The 19,569-nt window shown below is 39.5% G+C and overlaps 1 protein-coding gene across 1 annotated transcript in view; it reads right to left on the minus strand.

Annotated features, from left to right (window-relative positions):
• Nucleotides 1–360: 360 nt before the first annotated feature.
• The window catches only part of LOC139467478 (uncharacterized), a 45,726-nt gene continuing 26,517 nt past the window's right edge, over nt 361–19,569 (minus strand). Inside the window, exons 6-7 of the mRNA XM_071249024.1 lie at nt 7,128–19,062; nt 361–476 (exon numbers count right to left, since the gene is read on the minus strand). Of these exons, the coding sequence (XP_071105125.1) occupies nt 366–476; nt 7,128–19,062 (12,046 nt within the window). The 3' untranslated portion in view covers nt 361–365. The remainder of the gene's footprint in view (nt 477–7,127; nt 19,063–19,569) is intronic.

A 19,569-nucleotide genomic window follows, 5' to 3' on the forward strand; every position in this document is an offset into this window, starting at 1 on the left:
GACCTTGCTTGGTTGATGCATGTCATCATGTCCCAATTGTGTGGATCTATGCTCATGATATCAATCACTGGATTGTGATAATTTCAATTATTTACAGACCACCGTCATATAGCTGGAATATTGGTGAGTGCGGCATTAAACAACAAACAAACAAAACAAAACATACAAATATTCCCACAGACGACTCCATGAACATTTATGAAGTTGCATTAACATTTATCAAACTATCATCCATGAAACAAAAGTGGCAATAGGAAAACTGCTAACAAAAACCATATCATTTGATGATTCCAACTGATCTGTGATCAGTTATATACTAACATTAATGTAAGATTGTCAAAATTAAGATCTTACCAAACTGTTTATTACTTCTTCCTAAACTTCACTGCATATTTCTTACGCTGTTGTGTCTTATCTGTCTTCTTTGCAACAGGTTGAAATAGTACTGACTTCTTCTCCTCCTTCACTTTTTTCTTCTGTAAACAGAATATTACATTCTGATATAAAACCTTAGCAGGAAAGTAATAACTGTTATAATTAAAAAATCTACTAGCTGTCACCACTTCACAGAATCTAATTGTAGGCCATATGTCAATAAAGTGAGCTAAAAATGTGTATGGTATTTTCTTGAGTATAGTGCGCACCCAAGTATTATGCACACACCCCTCTAGTGGATTCAGTATTTTGGAAAAAATATCATGTGCAGAAAAAAATTACACCATAACCCTTCAGCTAATTCCAGTAAACGAACAGGTGATAAGAAACTTGGTCAGTACAAATTTGAAATTTGAGATAAAAAAATCACCAGACATGTTGATTTACCATTTAAATTGTATTTTTTGTTCTGCTAGACATTGTTTTAAATGCAGGGATTATGATTACCTTGTGTATTTTCTCATAAACTAAGTTGGAAACAGCAATCAGCTGTACACGTTTTCATGGAATCTACTGGTGATTCGGTTAAAACTTACTCAATGACACAACTTTTGATGCAAGGATCAGGAAAAATTGTATCTGAAACTATTTTTTTATCAGGAATAATATATTCCAATATCGTTTAATTTTAGTTGCAGCTTTTACTAAATATATTTAAAATAATAATAACCCTAGTGTAGCACTTCAGTGCAGCTGATCACTATTGCAGTTATTTTTTTTTTCAAATGGAACAATTTGACCAGTCACTGTCGAGGCTCACGCGCCCGTGATCTGGAGAACTACATGTTGACATAGAATCGCCAAACTACAACAAATATGACTTTTAACAACTCAAAGTATGACATTTATGATATATGTATCCAATCTCTGTCAACTAAAGTTTGTTTCAAGGCGCCAGTAGCGGTAATCTGACCCTGGTTGCTGTTAATAATGGTGAGTCGTGTGATCTTTTGATCGCTTCACACACGATTTTGCTGGAATTAATTAAAACAATATTAAAAGGAATTTTGAATAAGATTAATAAAAAAAGTTACCATTATAAGTCCAGCTATACAATAAACACTTTTTATAACCAGACAGTGTAATAACAAGAAAACATTGTGTACTCCAGTATTGATTTGTTTTCATGGTATTTCCTGTGTTACGTGCTCACGGTAATGTCTTTGTGTTGGGAAAAACCCATCAAAACTCATTATGGCGTGTATAATGCGCATCCCCTTCTACACAGCTGTGTTTTTTGGAAAAAAAGTGTGCACTATACTCAAGGAAATACAGTAAACAGAGAATATTTGTAAGTTACAATACAATAGCTGGACTCAGAATCTGTCATATAGTGATCCAAGAGAGTGATTGTACTTGGTCCATACATTCCATTCAGAAAATTATCAAAGGGAGCTTATTAAAATCATACACGACAATGTCAGTGGAAGAGAAAGAACTTTATTGAAATGTGGATGAAACTAAAACTGTGGCAATAATAGGTTAATTACAAGGCGAATGAAATTAGTAAAATCTAAATATTTATTACATTTGTAAACTTATCCTGCATTACTCCGTAATGCATTTACTGCTTACCTTACAAAAATAAAGGAGAGCGCCTGGCGGTATGGAGGCAGGTATACCTTCAGATGTCCAAATCCCCAATAACTCACCCCCCAAAGTAGATACATGATTGTCAATTAACCATTATGTGGTAAAAGCATAAAAAATCTTAGGGTAAGTTCAATCTTATTTACAGACGGAACATAAGATTTGAGGATAACACAGTGTACACACCTGGTGATAACAGATGATAGCGAAAGCTAAATCTTTCCCTACTGTATTACAGAGTCAAAGCTGATAAAAAGCTTGAAGCAATTCCTTCCACTGGGCGTGTCTTAGACAGTGCAAGGGGAGGAAACTGGCTCCAGATAGGGCGAGTTCATTATTTACGTCGAGGGTTGGTTACCTGCTGGTCTACTTCCAGAGCGGCAAAACTGTGCATGCCTCCGACCTCTTTGAGAGCCACATTGTGAATACAATGACTTGCAAAACTGTGTCGGATCTTCAAAAACATCCTTCCATGATTAATCTGACAGAACAGTTACTATGTAGAGCCATGGTAGAGGCTACCGCTCTAATCTCGCGAGGACTATTCGCTCTCGAAGGATCAAGTTTGGCGATCTCGTAAGCCTGTAGGATGACTGCGTGTAACCATAGACATATGGTGTTGCGACCAACTTTGATCATGGACGTACGGAATGAATAACCATTTCCGCGACCCAAGTCTAGTTTTGGAGTGGCGGATGAAAACTCGTAGTGCGCACACAGGGCACAAGAGAAGTTCACCCTCATCTTCAACTCCCACAATCGTCAAAATTGGTGGAATAGTGAAGGAACTTTGATCATGGACGTACGGAATGAATAACTATTTCCGCGACCCACGTCTAGTTTTGGAGTGGCCGATGAAAACTCGTAGTGCGCACACACAGGGAGAAGTTCACCCTCATCTTCAACTCCCACAATCGTCAAAATTGGCGGAATAGTGAAGGAACAATCGGGTTGGCCTGGTAATTGATTTTTTTCCTATAAAATCCCAGCACAACCCGAGATGTACCGTTTCCTGTGTACCCTGCTCAAACCGGACATGGATGATGTCAAGAGTGTGTACCTTGCTCACCTGCACTGCAGTGGCTAAAGACAAGAGAAAATTGTTTACTTGGTGAGGTCATAAAAAGTGGATGCATTGAGGGGCTTGAAGGGGGGCCCTCGCAATCCTCAAAGTACCACATCCAAATCACAAGCAGCGGGACGGAATTTAGCCTTCTGATCCTCAAGCCTAAAAGAGCGTGGTAGGGCCTGTAGTTCCGAGACCTTGGTTATCTTATGATTCTCCGGAAAGGCCAACTGGGAATCGAGCGCTACTAAATAAGTAGTAATGGTGTCTTTTGATAAGCAAGTATAGGAGGTATTGAGCTAATAATTGTGGTGACGCTGTCATAGGATCTTGCAAAAGGTTTCAAATAATCCTGTCATCGCCTAAACCCCTGGTAGAGGGATGATGCACTAATGCAATAGCCTTGGCTACCCGCACTAAGTATCCCTTAGCACTTAATGCCTTTTTAAGACGAACCAAGTGTGCAGATCAATCTTGCCTGGTGTTTGGGGAGGCAATTTGCTTTGAGGGTGGATGAGTAGGTTGGACCACTCTGGGAGGGGTAGAGGATCGTTTTCTGCAAGATTTCCGAGGTTGACAAACCACCCCCTCAACGGCCACCAGGGTGCGACCAAAGTCAGAGCAAGGTTCCTTGTCTCTTTGATCTTTTGTATCACCCTGGGAAGTAGAACAGGTGTCGGAAAAGCATTAGCTTTTAGCTCGTCCCAAGGGATGCTGAATGTGTTCATCGCCCAAGCTTGCCGATCCTGTAATGGGGAGACTTACGTCATAAGTTGGTGGTTTCGGCAAATTTGCAAACAGGTCAATGTTTGGTTACCTTAAACGTGGAAGTACTTGTTCAAGCGTTCCCGCTGAAGATAGTAACCCCAGTAACACTTACCATAGGCGAAGTGTGAGTGATTGATGCAGAGCAGGAGACAGATGGTGTAGAATCTTCAGCCATCTGTCCCTCAGTACTGATAAGAGATCCTGGTCTGTCTGGAACAGGCCTTAAAGAACTGGAGCCAATAACTCCGGGTCATCCTAATCCTATTCATCCTAATCTGAGGAATCTGCAGTCAGAGGGATAGATAGGTTATACAAGTATACATCCTGCAAGTCGAGACTGATCAGTAAGTCGGAAGCGTTGATGCTCGCTCTGAGCAGTCGCCACATTTTGAGGCAGAAACTCTAGATAATGTTCTTTGAACACAGAGAGATAGGAATCACTTGCATCTTGTCGGAGTCCTTCTGGGGTACCAGAAAGATGGGAGAGTAAAACCCCGGAGTAAGCTCTGGGGTGTGTATAACCTCTACAGCTCCTTTCTTCAACAACATGTCTATGTTGGATTTTAGTAGCATCTGTTGCTCTATTCCCTACTCCCAAGGTGGAGGAGCTGTGCTCAACGGCGTAACTACCTGTAAGGTCAATCGGTAGCCATAATGTAGTACGATGAGTGCAAAGATGTCCTTTAGTATGGCCATGTTCTGCCAGAACAGGTTCAGTCTCCAACCTACCGGGCTTTCGATGATTGGGACGACTGGGTGTGGGGGAGGTCTAAGCCTGAGTGTAATGGTAATCTCTGCTTCGTCCTGTGCCCTAACCATATCTTTCAACATAGGACCCACAGGAATCAACATGGGATGTGACCATATGGTATCCTTCTCATCAAGGAGCTACTGACACAAGACAGTCTGCTTCCCACGCAGGCATTTGCACTAAGCTAAGATGAGTATTCCATTCAACTGAAGAATCGCCATCTTCGCCGATTGAAGAATCAGAATGATGGTGACGTGCTCTCCTTGCAGGTGAATGACTTCTGCGACAGTGCGTAACCCTTCCTCGATCAGAAGGCTTCGAAGAGACGCCTGGTGAAAAGGACTCATGCCATGAAGTCCACGTATGAGTTGTGGTATTGGCGCCGTCCGAAGGCATATGCAGACATGCATCTGGTAAACGTTAGACTCCGGTGAAGATGCTGACGCATGAGTAGTTTGAGGAGTAAGTGTTGTAGCTGATGCTGATGCATAAAATATTGGATCCAATTGTTGTTCTGGTATGGTGCCAACGGTTTAGCGTACATCTGCTGCACTGCTGGGTAGGCAGGCAGTACAGTGCTAAGCTGATCATGTGTCACTGACGTAATGACGCTGAAAGCCTTGAGGCTGATGTAATTGTAGACGTGCCTGAGGGGGTAGGTGTCTGCTGGATCGTGGCTTGTGTCTGCGCTACCGCAGCATAAGTGTTGTAAGATGCACACACTGTCGCTGGAACCGGCACAATGGAAACCATGGACACCTGAAAATTGGAAGAAGGTGTGAAACTCCCAGTAGAGCCCAATGTCGTTGAAACTGAAGGAGAGTGAATGTCAGCAGTCACTATCATGGAGTACATAGTTCCGCCCGAAGATAAAGGTTGGGTGGTAATAACCAAAGATTGTAAGTTTGTCGCATCTCGCAATCTTTTCGAAACTCGAAAAAAACTTTTTTTTTAAATCCCAAACTATCAAAAGGCACCAGTTCACCACTAGACCTATCTATGTGCCAAGTTTCGGAAGAAAAAGGTATGGTTTTCAAGATCTGCTCTGGAAACATTGACTTTTTTTAAAAATCCCAAACTATCAAAAGGCACCAGTTCACCACTAGACCTATCTATGTGCCAAGTTTGGTGAAGAAATATGGTAGGGTTTTCAAGTTCTGCTCCGGAAACGAGGACTACCACCATTTTCAGTCTAAGTCAAAGTTGTTGCCATAGAAACTCGATAAATATTTTTTTTTAAATATCCCAAACTATCAAAAGGCACCAGTTCACCACTAGACCTATCTATGTGCCAAGTTTGGTGAAGAAATATGGTACGGTTTTCAAGATCTGCTCTGGAAACGAGGACTACCACCATTTTCAGTCTAAGTCAAAGTTGTTGCCATGAAAACTAGTTAATTTTTTTTTTTTTAAATATCTTAAACTATCAAAAGGCACCAGTTCCCCACTAGACCTATCTATGTGCCAAGTTTGGTGAAGAAATATGGTACGGTTTTCAAGATCTGCTCCGGAAACGAAATGTGACGGACGGACGGATGGAAGGATGGACGGACGGCACCATTCCTATATTCCCCTTCCACTTCGTGGCTGGGGATAATAAACATAAGCAGGTTAAAAAATACGAATTGCAAACAGTTTGACTACCTTGAAAGTAAACAAATGTAACACAAATTCAAAATGGCGGAAACAACTAGCCAGGCGGTGGGTTAGTGTGGTACGAGTAGCTGAAGCTAACAGCCTAAAAACAATCCAAAAGTTGGGGCATCCAGCTTAGACACATCCAAGCTGTTACGTGAGAGGCAGTAAAGTGATATTCTATCAAGGTCACATGGCAGCGGCAATGGTCCATGTAAAAAGTGGGATTTGAAATGAAACAACTTTTCTCTTCACCCAAGACCACTGCTAGGCGTTGTCCTTTATTGTCGTTAGATAAGCAGTAAATGCATTAAGGAGTAATGCAGGATAAGTTAAATATTATACACAAAGTAATGCAGAATGTTATGTAAACATCTGAGCTTTGTACTGAGCATTTATGAAGATTACTTAAAAATGTTGCATAGGTGGTGCTTCATTGCTTTTAGCAATATTCCAGCAATATCATGGTGGGGGACACCAGAAATGGGCTTCACACATTGTGCCCAGGTGGGGAATCAAACCTGGGCCTTCAGCATGACGAGTGAATGCTTTAACCACAAGGCTACCCCACTGCCCCCAAATAAATGCATAAGTGAATATTACTGAAACATAATCAGGAAAAACATGTGACTGAAAGGATGAGCAATGATACACTGAAATGGGGTATGATGACATGCTATAATCCCAGTCACAGCCTGACCAACCAGTATGCTCTTACAACAAACTGGAGGTATGGACCTGTTCTGAACAGCAATCACAACAGCAAGTAATTCGTAAGTATATTTCCTCTCCTAAGAATCTACATCTGACTGATTACCTTCTCAAAGTATCTTTAACAGAATCAAGTAATAAAATTGAAGGCCATTTTACTCCTTTACTTACCTCAACACTTTCAGCTATGAAGACAATGGTACAGTAGATGTGTTCAATGCAGTGTTCATCATGAAGTAGTCCGGCATCTGGATTTCTACTTTTTGCAACAACATCTTCATAAACCCCTTGTGGCCACAGAGTTTTCTCCATGAGTAAAGGTGCCAGTTTATCATCTTGGCTGACAAATCCAGACTGCACATAGCGAAATACAATCTTCTTCAAAGCTGAAATTAGCGCCTCTTGAAATTTGAGACCAGAGTTACTTAATAATGCCCTCAACTGCTTCATGCATTCTCCTGGTACTTCACAATTGTATTTTTCTTCAAGGCCATGAAAAATGACATCAGCCACCACCTCCTCTGTGAATTCATACACAGAAATGATCTGACTTAGTCTAACTCTGCTACATAACCCATCCACTTCCTTCACTCGATTCGGGAACAAGGATTGCCATGTTTGTAGGAATTCACTCAAGTACTGGTTTTTGTCACTGCCGGATACTGGGGTTCTGTTCAGTAAACTAAATGTCATTTGCAAATAATCTAATAGTATTTGCATATTGGATGGACTTTTCTCTTTCAGTTGAAGAATGGAATTCTGCAAATCTTTGTCAACAGGTTCGTGACCAACAGTCTTTGAAACATTTTCAAACAGTTCATCTGTCTTATGCAATGATTCACCTGCAAAGTTTATCATGGGAAAACTGGATCTAACTTTTATCATTGGCTTGCTCAGTAGACACTCATTAACAACCTGTGTTTCAATTTGGTAGATGTCATAGTGTCTTTCTCTGCCATGACCTAATTTTGTGTTTATCTGAGAAAACTTTAGTGTATCATCCAAATCTGGCACTGGTATAATCTGTTTTGAGTTGATTTGTTCCAGTTGTACTTCAGGTACCACAACAACCCCAGCTGACCTTTTGAGAAAGCTGAGAGATAAACTATTAGTAGACAAACACAAGACAGCTGCATCTGATAGAAAATTGTTTTGGATAGCCTGCAAAGCCAAGAGTACTTGCATCATAGGAGACTGTTTTGTCATCATTAAACAATCTTGAAGTGAGGCTGTTTGATGAATTCTCTCTAATTCTGGCAACTGTTGATTGTAAGTCTTCAGATCATCCCGATGACCTTTCAAAGTATTCCATGATTTCATGAAATTGTCAAATCTCTTCTGCAGCTCTGCCTTTTTGTTATCCGCATTCAGCAGCTGCTGATGTTGAGATGCATGAATGAAATCTTGTACTGTCTGAGTCCTGCAGCTGATTCTCTTGAGCCTGTGGCTACCATACCTAATGACACACTTATGCCACTGTACTATTGGGATCAGATGCTGTAGAAGTGATATGTCTTTCATTCTATCAAACAGCAATGCCATCATGGGGAAGTCATGCACTTGTTTCCGAATTGTAAATTCCCTTTGCAAGTTCTCCACACTGGGAAGTATATTTTCTCTCATTAATTTCGGAATTTCAGCTAATCTGTCTCCATCACCATGTATTTCAGCCAAGAGCATTTCATGTTTTGAAGCAGTACTGTCAGAATGTCTAGTGTGGTATAGTCTTGTTTCATCCTGAACAATCTGGAACCTTTTCTCCATGATCTTATCAATACATGTGGTAAATTCCTCCTCATATAGTTCACGCTCCTCTCTGCTATGAAACTGAACACTGTGTCTAGCAATGAGGGGCATACAATCCTTAATGATAAAGTTCAACAATTTTGCCAGCTGAGAATCACCCATTGCTGTCAAATGTTTCAGAGCACACCAGTGCACATGGAGATGACTTTCAATGTAACTTGAGGCATCAACATATTCTGGTAACTGCATTTCTTTTGAAAGCACTTCTTTAGTTGTGAACTTCAACGCAAGTGATGCACATAAACATCCATGGACAAAGAACTGGAGAACACGGAATGCAGCTGGAGACAGGCTTCGCACTGACACAAATTCACTCTTGAGGCATCCAATGTCAACAAAGATATACCCTTTTGCGTCATAACCAGTACTATCCATAGTTGAAATACGACACAGAGCACTATCTTGTAGGGGTTGTTGGCATATGTTGCACTGATGGTCTTCTATTGCCACATCATGGATTGTAACACTGTTACACGAACATGAAGATCTGGCATACTTTGTCTTCTTTGTGACAACTGGGGCCAAAGTACAGCAGCACAATTCACCTTCTTTATAACCACAGCCTGGGAGAAAGAGCTTTTGCACATCTTTGGGAGCCTGTATACATCTCAACCAAAATGGACTGTTATGACTAAGAACTCCATAATTATGATTATAAGCAAGGACAGAGCATATCAAGTGCAGGATGGACATTGACAAAAGGTGGTCTTCTGAAGATTTATTTGGATTTGTCTGCAACAACTGAACTGCAAAATCACCAAATGTACATAAGTTTGTGAACATTTGTTTTTGGTTGTCAGGCAATTTGACTTGGCATTCTTCCATGAACTCTTTCACTTTATCACTTCTTTCTGTATCAGTAAGTCTGCGCACACTCTGAACAACATACATTTGCTGGAAAGCAACTGCAAACACACCATACATAATTTCTGGGTTAGATTTGGTACTTTGAAGTATCTCCTTTAGCTGTGTTCTGTCTTTATGTAATACATCATATGCACGGAGAACCCGAGTGAAGACATCCTGGCAGGTCATTTCCATGGGACACAGTTCTAGAGCTAAGAATCTGTGTTCATCTTTCATTTGAAATTCACTGACAAATGGCCACTCTGATGAATACTCATTGACTACTTCTTCCAATCTTTTTAAGCCTGAATTCTGAGTAATGATTTTCAAAAGGTAATTTTGTAGGGCCTTTGTCCTGAGGGTTTTGAGTGAATCACAGTCAGATTCATCACAACTGAATATTCCATGAATCCTTTGAATAACATGTCGGTCCATTGCCTCTTTTCTGTTCAACTCAGACGCAAGATGTAGCAACACATTTTTCAGGTAGGCCAGTGCAAACAGATGATGCAAGGATAATCCATCAGACTTGAAGATTTTGTCACATTTCAATATTTCCTCCAGAGTGTCACTGTCTAAAGTAAAACTCTGCCGACAAAAATTAACTTGAAGGATATCAAGGAGGAGACAAGCTAACTGAGAATCAGGTTCCCCATTGTCTTGAAAAACACATTCTTCCAAACACTTTAACACAGGGGACTCTTCAACTACATTTTCTTCACCCTGAATATCTGCTTCACCTATTTCAATCAGCATAGTCTGAAAGAGTGTTGGTCCAAAATAGTTAAGTGTCTCCTTAAATATTGAAAGGTTTTGCAAAGATGAGAGCGTCCACTGCAGAAGAGAATTTTCTGTGTCTGCAGCCAAGCAACTACTGATGTAGACTGAAAAAAAATGCTGTAGCACACTGCAAGATACTAGTCCTTTGTTAAGAAGGTCATCAACAAACTCACACACTAGTTTAAAAACAGTCTCACTTTCAAGTGTATCATTTTTCAGTGCTTGACCAAATCTATGAAGGTATGTTATTGGTAACTTGAATGGTAACAAGACAATATATGTGAAGTCACTGCACATCCTCAGAGATAGGAAGATTTTTGATTCAAGTGACACTTCTCCTGCGAGAGACAAAACCAGATTAACTCCATTGATCCACTTTTCTAACACCAATTTTGACAACAATAACTCTGTAGGAATCAACTGTTGGCAAGCAAAACTCACTAGGGTGGTGTTGGCATCTTCGCATGGTGGTTGGTCATCTGTAATAGGCACTTCATCTTCATATGGTAGTTCATCACCAGAAGGTAGTTTGCATTCAGCAGCAGAAGTTCGCTGAAATTTGTCATCACTTTGTAAAGTGATCTCATCTCCAACGACTGACTCTGTATGATGCTCCTTTAACTCTATGTCCCCTACATCCACCACATCTAGCACTGCATTGTGGTCAGATACATGTTCTTTCTCTTCATTTGTGCCTGCCTCAACATGTTCAGATAAATCTTCTTCCTCTGACATAACTGAAGATACATCTTTCAAACTTTCATTTGAATAATTCTGTAAATCAGATGGACTTGCAACAGTAGTAAGGTTTTGACTTTGAAGAATGTCTTCCAGTTTTGTTTCTGTTAGGTCCAGGCATGCATCAATCAGTTTGAGCTCTGATTCTATGATTGAGCCATACAACCAACAAGTGATATGCAAACTGCATACATCAGATTCAAATGAAACCCTTTTTCTTGTAAATCGAGACAAGACTGACCACTCAGTTACTCTTGTTCTTTGCTTTTCTGTCATTTCCAGTTTGATTCCTGAGAAGATAGCATTACAAAAGTCATGGAAGTAGTCAGCAAACTGATCATCACTATAAATATTTTCAAACATGTCCCCAGCTGCTTGACTAACTGGAGACAGGAATCTACTTGTCATAGTATCCTTGATTTCTTCTGTAATTTCGTCAACATCAAAGTCTACATATTCAGCTCGGAGGGCTTCTATGAAAGGTTCTTTCAGTGTTTCTACCTGTTCGATGAATACTTTACTGAATGGACACTTGAGTGACAGAACACTGTCCATAATGATATAACACTCTGGACCCTCTGGTGGTGGGACTGATTTAGTATCTACCATATTCCTATCACGTACATAGTTTAACCAGACCTCCCTTTTTCTCTCTTTTTCATATGAATTGCACCACAAAGTCACAGCATCCCAAGAACTTGAGGCTTCAAGTCTGTAAACAAGAGCTGCTAAAGGATGTTTTATGCAAGTTGAAATTTCATTTTCAAGAGAATCAAGCAGTGTCAGAAAATTGTAGAGCTTTAATCTATCACATGCTACGTCAAGTTGCCAGCAATGAGATTCATCTGCATCTAATTGTTCTTGTAAATTGCAGGACACCACTTCCTCAAGGAACATCATCAACTGTGAATCACCTACTATGGCATCAACTACATCCTTAAGACTCGCCAAACTCCTTGGTATGTCATGATAGTCAAGTAGGGTGAATGCCCAAAAGAGATGCTGCTTCAAAAAAGGTGTAATAGGACGTCTTCCATGAATAAGCTGCATCTTCGTTTTATGGAGTAGGTCTGGAAGTGAAAGTTCTCTCTTTTCCAGGCTATCAATGAATGTCATGTTCCATCCACTCAAAAAGTTTACAAGACTAAGAGTGTTTTCAGATTCATTTCTGTCCATGTGTATGACAATCATTACATGTTTTTGAATTTTGTTGCTTTTCTTAGAGACATAGTTATTATGTTCTTTATCAACCATCGATTTCATCAAGAGAATATTCTCCTGGTCTGCATTGGGCGAGCATTGAAAAACAAGCCATGTCTTGGAAGAGTCACTCCAAAAGCTACCAATTCTTGTACAAAGTTGCTTTTCAGACTTGAAAGCACCAAGTTTTTCAGTTTGACATTGAAGTGCACTGATCTCCATGCATGCACTTACATTTGAGTGAAGATTGCTGTGAGTAAAGATCATTTCCTTTAAATGAATTTCACTCTCCTCTAGTCTTGTACTGAGAAAATGTGCTAAACCTTTGTGAACAGGCAAAGAAAAGAAATAGTCTTGGAGGACTCGAACTTCATGAGCCTTTTTCTTTTGAAATTCACTTAATTCCAATCTCACCACTGATTCTGGTGAACACATTGTCAGAACCATTTGTTTGCAACATTCTAATAAAGCAAAGAAGTCAGATTCATGATTTTGTTTTGTATCAACAAAATGAACAAGTGAAGCAACCATGTCTGGACTGTCTATGGGAATAACATCACTCCTTGTAAAGGTATGCTCATGGATATCTGCAATATCATTCATCCAGTCTTCTAAAATAGACACAGCCTTCAATTCAGTTGGTGATAGTAATTCAGTCAGTTTCATGTGTTGCTTTTCAAATCTGTTCAAAAAGGGTGGGTCTGATAGATCCAGTTTTTCTTCCTCCACCAACACAATGCATCGGAAATCATCATGCACTTGACACAATGGGTTGCTATAAGCTCCAAGTGCAACGCGGCAATTCTTCTTTGAACCAACAATGATGTAATTCTGATTCAGCATGTCATACAGGCTGCCATAGATATTCTCCAAGTCTTTTAATATCAACACCATGCCTTGCTCCATACACAGTATGATCCTGCTCAATACGCGATAATTGTAGTCATCTGTTAAATCCTCTTCAAAACGACTACCAAGGATGGATACATAGTCCCTGTCCATTTCATCCAGCAAATGTTCAATAATGCTCAAAGCAGACTCTCCTCTTGTTGCTAAAAGTAGATGACGTGCTGATTTGTCTTTGATGTTATCTGCTACAAGATCTAATACTGACGGAATGGTTTCCATCTCAGGTAAATGATCTGAAAGCATTTCCTTCAAATGTTTTCTATACACTATCAGAACAGAGTGTATTTCACTGGATAGTCCTCCAAAGTTACGAAGCAAGCCTTTCATTACAATCTGTAAGTGTTTACCAGGATCAAGAGAATCCTGTGCAGATAAGGAGCTGAATTCCCTTGAAACATATTTTACAAGTGAATAGAAGTCTCTGAGACCATGAAAATTCTTAAACGTCTGTTCCCCTGTATATTGCAAATAAGCATTTGCAATTGCTTTGACAAGATTTTCATCAATTTTCCTCTCACTGTGTTTCAAAGGGTTTAGTGAAGACAGTCTCATTTTCTTTTGAGCATCAGATACACTTGCCTTACTGATAGATATGCCTGTGAGAAAAAGTTCATGAACATCCATATCAGGCCTTGAAAGGTGAATAGCTCTATTCATCTTAGCTGCATCAAGAGCCCAATTAGATATTCCAACAACAGCTACATTTGGTAGCTCTGCATCACCAGGCTCTAAGAGGCTGTGAAGAACTTTCAGGGGATTAAATCTGGACATCTCTGCTAAGCCAATTTCATCCAATATAACAACAGGTAAAACACTATTGTCCTTGTCATTTTCTTTGTATCTTTCTGCTTTAGCAAATACTTTGAGAATTCCATCAGATGTAGATGACTCTGATCCTTGATATGATACACAGAACAATTGTGGTAAACTCTGGAAATATGGATCTTTAGAGTCTTTCCCCCTCAAGTTACTTTTAATCAGCTGCAGAGACAGAGATTTGCTACAACCTGGCTTTCCAACTACAAATACCGGAATGTGGTTAAGGATGCAGACCAGTATGACAAACACATTCTCCTGCAGAGCTGTGTTTTTAGCTGTACCATGAGGCACTTCCATCCTATCAAGAATGTCAAACTGTTCATCTTGAATGATCTTGAAGATACTTTCCTCAGTTTCTTTGACAAAATGTGCATCAAATGTTTGGGCAACTTGTTGTCTGTAGGTTTTCCTGCTGGATGTGTCTGGAAGTCGTGAGTGGTACGAATGTGCTAATGCCAATACCACAGCTGAAGTTTCTAAAGCAATACTAGAAACAAACACCCTAGCAGTCAATTCATTCTTCTTTTCCAATGTCATTATAAACCAGTCTATCAACTTTCGACATCTACTCACATCACGAAGGCTGACACATGATCCTGACTGTTCCCTTTCACGGATATACTTTTGTGACATAACCAAAAGTGCAACTACACAATTTTCCAAATTTGGCTGAACACAGCCAGCAATCATACGTTTTATGTATGCTGTTTCATCACTGTCACTCAAACTGCCATAGTCCCATACAAAATCTACAATACTCTCAGGAAGTGGATTCACTCTATACACCAGTCTTGACTTTTCATCTGCTTGCACTTTAGTTTCCAGTCCAGCAGTAAAAATACTCTGGTCACTTCTTATCTTGTACGGATTGCAAGCTGCCATGACAACAAGGTTTGGAGCAAGCATTTTACCCTGACATCTGTGACTGCACAGAATGGTGTTGATTAAACCGAGGTGGTTGCAAGTGTTGATTTCATCCATGAACAGCCAAACAGTGTCATCCAGTGAGTTTAAAGCTTTTTCATTTACTTCCAAAACCCTCTTGATAATCTCATCTTCTACAATACCTGCATGTATGTTTTGTATTTCAAAATCCACTCCGCAAATAACTGACAAATATCTGATCAAACTTGTTTTTCCACATCCAGTTTCCCCCATGATTATGACAGGAACATGGGCCCTTGTTCGAAGTATGATCAGAATCATCTTCAAGAGATTGTCAGGTGTAAGGGCATATGAAGCAGTTACTTTCTTCATAACCTCATCAGACGTTGCTCCCGGTTTGAATCTGGCAATTCGCTGTAACATATCTTGAAGCTCTGTATGACTCAAGTTTGAGAATTCAGGCAAGGCTGCTTTCACTTGTGTTTCAAAGAGTGTTTTCACTTGTTTTGGTACCAAGGTTTTCTTCCGGTAAAGAGCAGAAAGTGTTTGAATGTCTTGATTGTGAAATGCAATGAGTAAGTGATTACTTTCCTCCCACTGTATCATGGCTTCTACACGTTTAGTCATTGATGCAGCTGATGCAGAAGTAGACACTAGGTTTTCCATACTCTGGTTGATGTCTGCAGATTGACTCATTGTTTGAACGCTGGCCGTCTGATCTTCCCTGCATGCATGAACAGATCGTGTAGCAAATTCCCTGGATACATCAAGAAGAGCCCTAAACAACTGACTCTTAACATCTTTCAAATGGGCATCTCCACCAAGCATTCCAGATATGTTTGTTGTCCTGAAGAAGTAACTGCAGGAGAACTTTTTCAACTGATCTGACAATACGTTTAGAAATGTTCTCACAATAGAGAAGGACATATCAGTTCCACTTGCAAAATACTTCTTGAGCAAAGCTTTACACGTTTCCTCTGGTAATGGCTTGCATGCGTCTTTACCAGTAAAGTACAAGTCAGTGGTGTCAAGTTTTCCGCAGTCATATGAACGCAAGTAATGACAGACAACCTGCACAGAGCTGCATGTTTCCTTACTTGCATGAAAATTCTCATAATGTTTCCATGTAAGCATTTCTCTTTTAAAACACATAGCTGTATTTAATGAGTTTCTTAGAGTATTACTTATGGTATTTGCTACTTCAATACAAATTGTCTTTGTGGTGAGTTTCACCAAGTCTGACCCATGGAAAACAAAACCTAAAACTATCAACTGACTGAGCAGCAGATCCACATCCCTAGGATTGGAAAGCATTCCAATATCAATGTGAAGAAGATCAGTTGGTTTCATGTCTAGAAGCGTCATTTTTTTTACAAGTTCTTTTGAATTCATTTCCCCACTAACATGCAATGAGCAGACTCTCATATGTCTTGACCATGCTAATTCTTGGATGAATTCTGACTTTCCTTGACCTGGGACATCAGATGTGACTGTAATAACATTTGGCCATAATGTCTGCAAACATTCTTCCATTGCTGATTGAGACATTGGCTGCACTTGATGAACATTTTCTCCAAAATGATCTAAAATGGGATGATGTGCACTTCCTCTACAAATTATTGCAAGCAGGTAAGACTTTTCTTCCATAGTTTCAAGCACATCAACAAGCTTGAACTGAAGTTCACTTGACAGATTTTCCACACAAACAATGGAAAATAATGGTTTCATTTCCTTGTTTGCTCCAAGACATCTTCGCAGGAGAAGTTCTATGTCCTCCCAAAGAGTATCTTCTTGGCAGAAAAGGACTTGGCTTGCCTTTGGCAAACACCCAGTTGTGTTTCTGTACAAAGCTAGTAATGTGGAGACAACAAAGTCGCTGTTTTCATTTAAACCTACAACAAATAATTTACCTTCCTGAACAGCATCTGCTACCCTTCCAGACTTTGTATCTGGCAATGGAGTATTGATTGGTGTTTCACCCTCAAATAACTTGTCTAGTGTTTTCCCAACACTTTTCAATGCAAAGACATCAGATCCCACATCCTTCACTACTTGGGAATATATATCCTTTTGTTGTGACAAACTCTGGAATTCATATCCAGTGAATGACAGAAGACTGCATATTTGTCTTTCCCCTTCACTTCCCTCTGCCTTAAAGAAATGTTCAATTCGACGTAATTGCTCTGGATAAAAAAAGTTGAGCCAATAATATTGAGATCTACTTTCTGTTAATGCAGTTCGCCAATTGAATAGTTTTGCTGTATAATCAACAGTACACAGCTTCAGTTCTGGGATGCTGAGGGATGCTGTGTATTTATCATGATACTCTGGATGCCCGGACTGACATAGTTCTGTCAAGATTGTAGCAATGTTCATTGCAACATCAACAGATTGTTTAAATATTTCAAACTCTTCCTTTAATTTCTCTGACTTTTTGGTCATACTTTGATCTTTTGTGTCTGTATTCATCAACATTACTCTGCTTCTCAGGTCACAAATATCTGAGTGCGTATGTGTCCTTGTTGTATTGCGACTCTTATATTTCAGATTAACATCACATCCAGACTGGGATAATGTAAATACATACTTTGAACCTTGTTGAACAGCTTTTTTGACAATTTCTTTTGTAACTTCACCCCTATTGGCCACATTATGAAAAAGTGCCTTTAGACTATGGAGATGTGTGTTACACTCAGATATCTTTTGATCAAGATTGGTTATTTTTGAATCAGACAGTGACTTTTGGAGCATTCGTAAGATCTGTTCCACTTCAGAATGAGGATTTTCTCTTAGTATTGGGCTAAGAAACCTTTTCACATCTATCAGTGCTGACACAGTAGATTCTTGTACAGACTGCTCTGAGTGTTCTTCTACAGCATCAATAAGATTACGCAGATCTTCTGAAGCTATTTGCTGAAGAAAGTTGACAAGGTGAGACGATTTAGACAGTTCTTCCAAAATGCAAGAAAGTTGTTCATGAACAATCTGATCAATATGTTCTAAGATTTTACCAGTTTCATAGAGCTGCCTCAGTGTAAGATCAGACACATTTTCTTCTTCAAGAGCAGTAAATGTTTGCACAGATTCTGCAAATCTCTTCTCCATTTCGTCCAAGTGAAGTATTTTAAAAACCTTCCTTATTACTGCAAGTTTCTTTGAATATGCAAAGTAATTACCATACAAGTGAAATGCTTTTGCCACCCACTCTGGCAAGTATCGGTTGAAGTGAGCTTCTGCAATAGACTGATCAGTTTCAGGATCTTCAACATCAAGGAGTGGAGCCATATCTCTAAGATTTTGATCATGCCCATTAAATACAGGCTTCCAGATATTCTCGTATTTTTCAAAACCCTCTGTAGCAAGGACCTCTATCACCTTCACAGTTAACAGAGGCTTATCATCTTCACACCTGTCTTCTCCAAACAAAGTACAAATATCATCTTCAGGGCTAGATGACATAACTGTCTCTGAGATGTCATGTTGTAACAGCAACTGATGAATAACTGTTTTATTTACTTGCCAAAAACTTTCAGATTTTGTAACATCAGAAATATGCTTGCATGATTTGAGAACATTACAGAAAGGACCCCAAAAGGTCTTGTCAAGCAGAGGAGATATAATCACCCTTGAACCGTCATTGATAAGGGCCTTCATAGCGTGGAACAATTGATCAGCTTTTTCTAAATCCAAACATTCAGATCCATAATGTGCTTTAAGTCTGTGTAAAATTGAAGCAAGGAATTCTTTATCTCCATTAACAGATTCCATCACTCCAGATAAATCTGACAAAGCTTCATCAATTTGCCCTCTCTTGTACTCTGAACTGGCAGCCAGTAACAAGTTGGTACATTTACCTTCAATGCTTTTTGCTGTTGCACATAAATTCCTTGAAAACAATAGGGAGGATGTTTTGCGACACAATTTTGTTGCCACTTCAGTACAGGCTCTTTTAGATTTGATAAAAACAACATTGGCCTTCAGGAAGTCATGTTTTGCAGAAATTTTAATCACATTGATCCAGAATTCTGCATTTTTCATCATCAATAGGAAGCACTCCTCACTATTTTCTGTCTCATCTAAACCATAGAGTTCAATGCACTTAATGATCATGTCTGCATAGAGGCTGAAAATAGAATAAATCATCAATGCTAGAGAATAATCAGTCTTGCTTATCTGCAAAAAAGAGAGGGTTGATTAGTTGTGAAAATCATATGAATGGACAACAGATCATGTGATCTGAGGCTGTCATTATGAACTTGGTGAGGTGCATGAGGTCCAGGTACACTGACTGGATCAGAAACAGGGGTGGTTACAAATGATACTGACTTTTACAATGCCCAAAGTGTGACAGCAGTTTGTGTGAACTTAATACAGGATATCAATTTAAGCTATCCAATCACTGGCTTCCTCTTGGCTGTATTGCTTTTGATTTGCAATGAATTTGGAACTGAAATATAATATAATTTTCTGCTAAGACGACCATATCATTTTCAAAATTGTCTTTCGGTCCTATGTTATATTGGTGACCCTTCAATAGTTGCCTTGAGTATAGTTCACTATTTAAATTGATTCCCTTTTCATGTAAAATTCCTATTACATATGATAATCAGTTGAAAGGGCTTTGGAACGG

The sequence above is a fragment of the Haliotis cracherodii genome, unplaced genomic scaffold, assembly GCF_022045235.1.
Source record: "Haliotis cracherodii isolate W230 unplaced genomic scaffold, xgHalCrac1.p SCAF_2, whole genome shotgun sequence".
NCBI lineage: Eukaryota > Metazoa > Mollusca > Gastropoda > Lepetellida > Haliotidae > Haliotis > Haliotis cracherodii.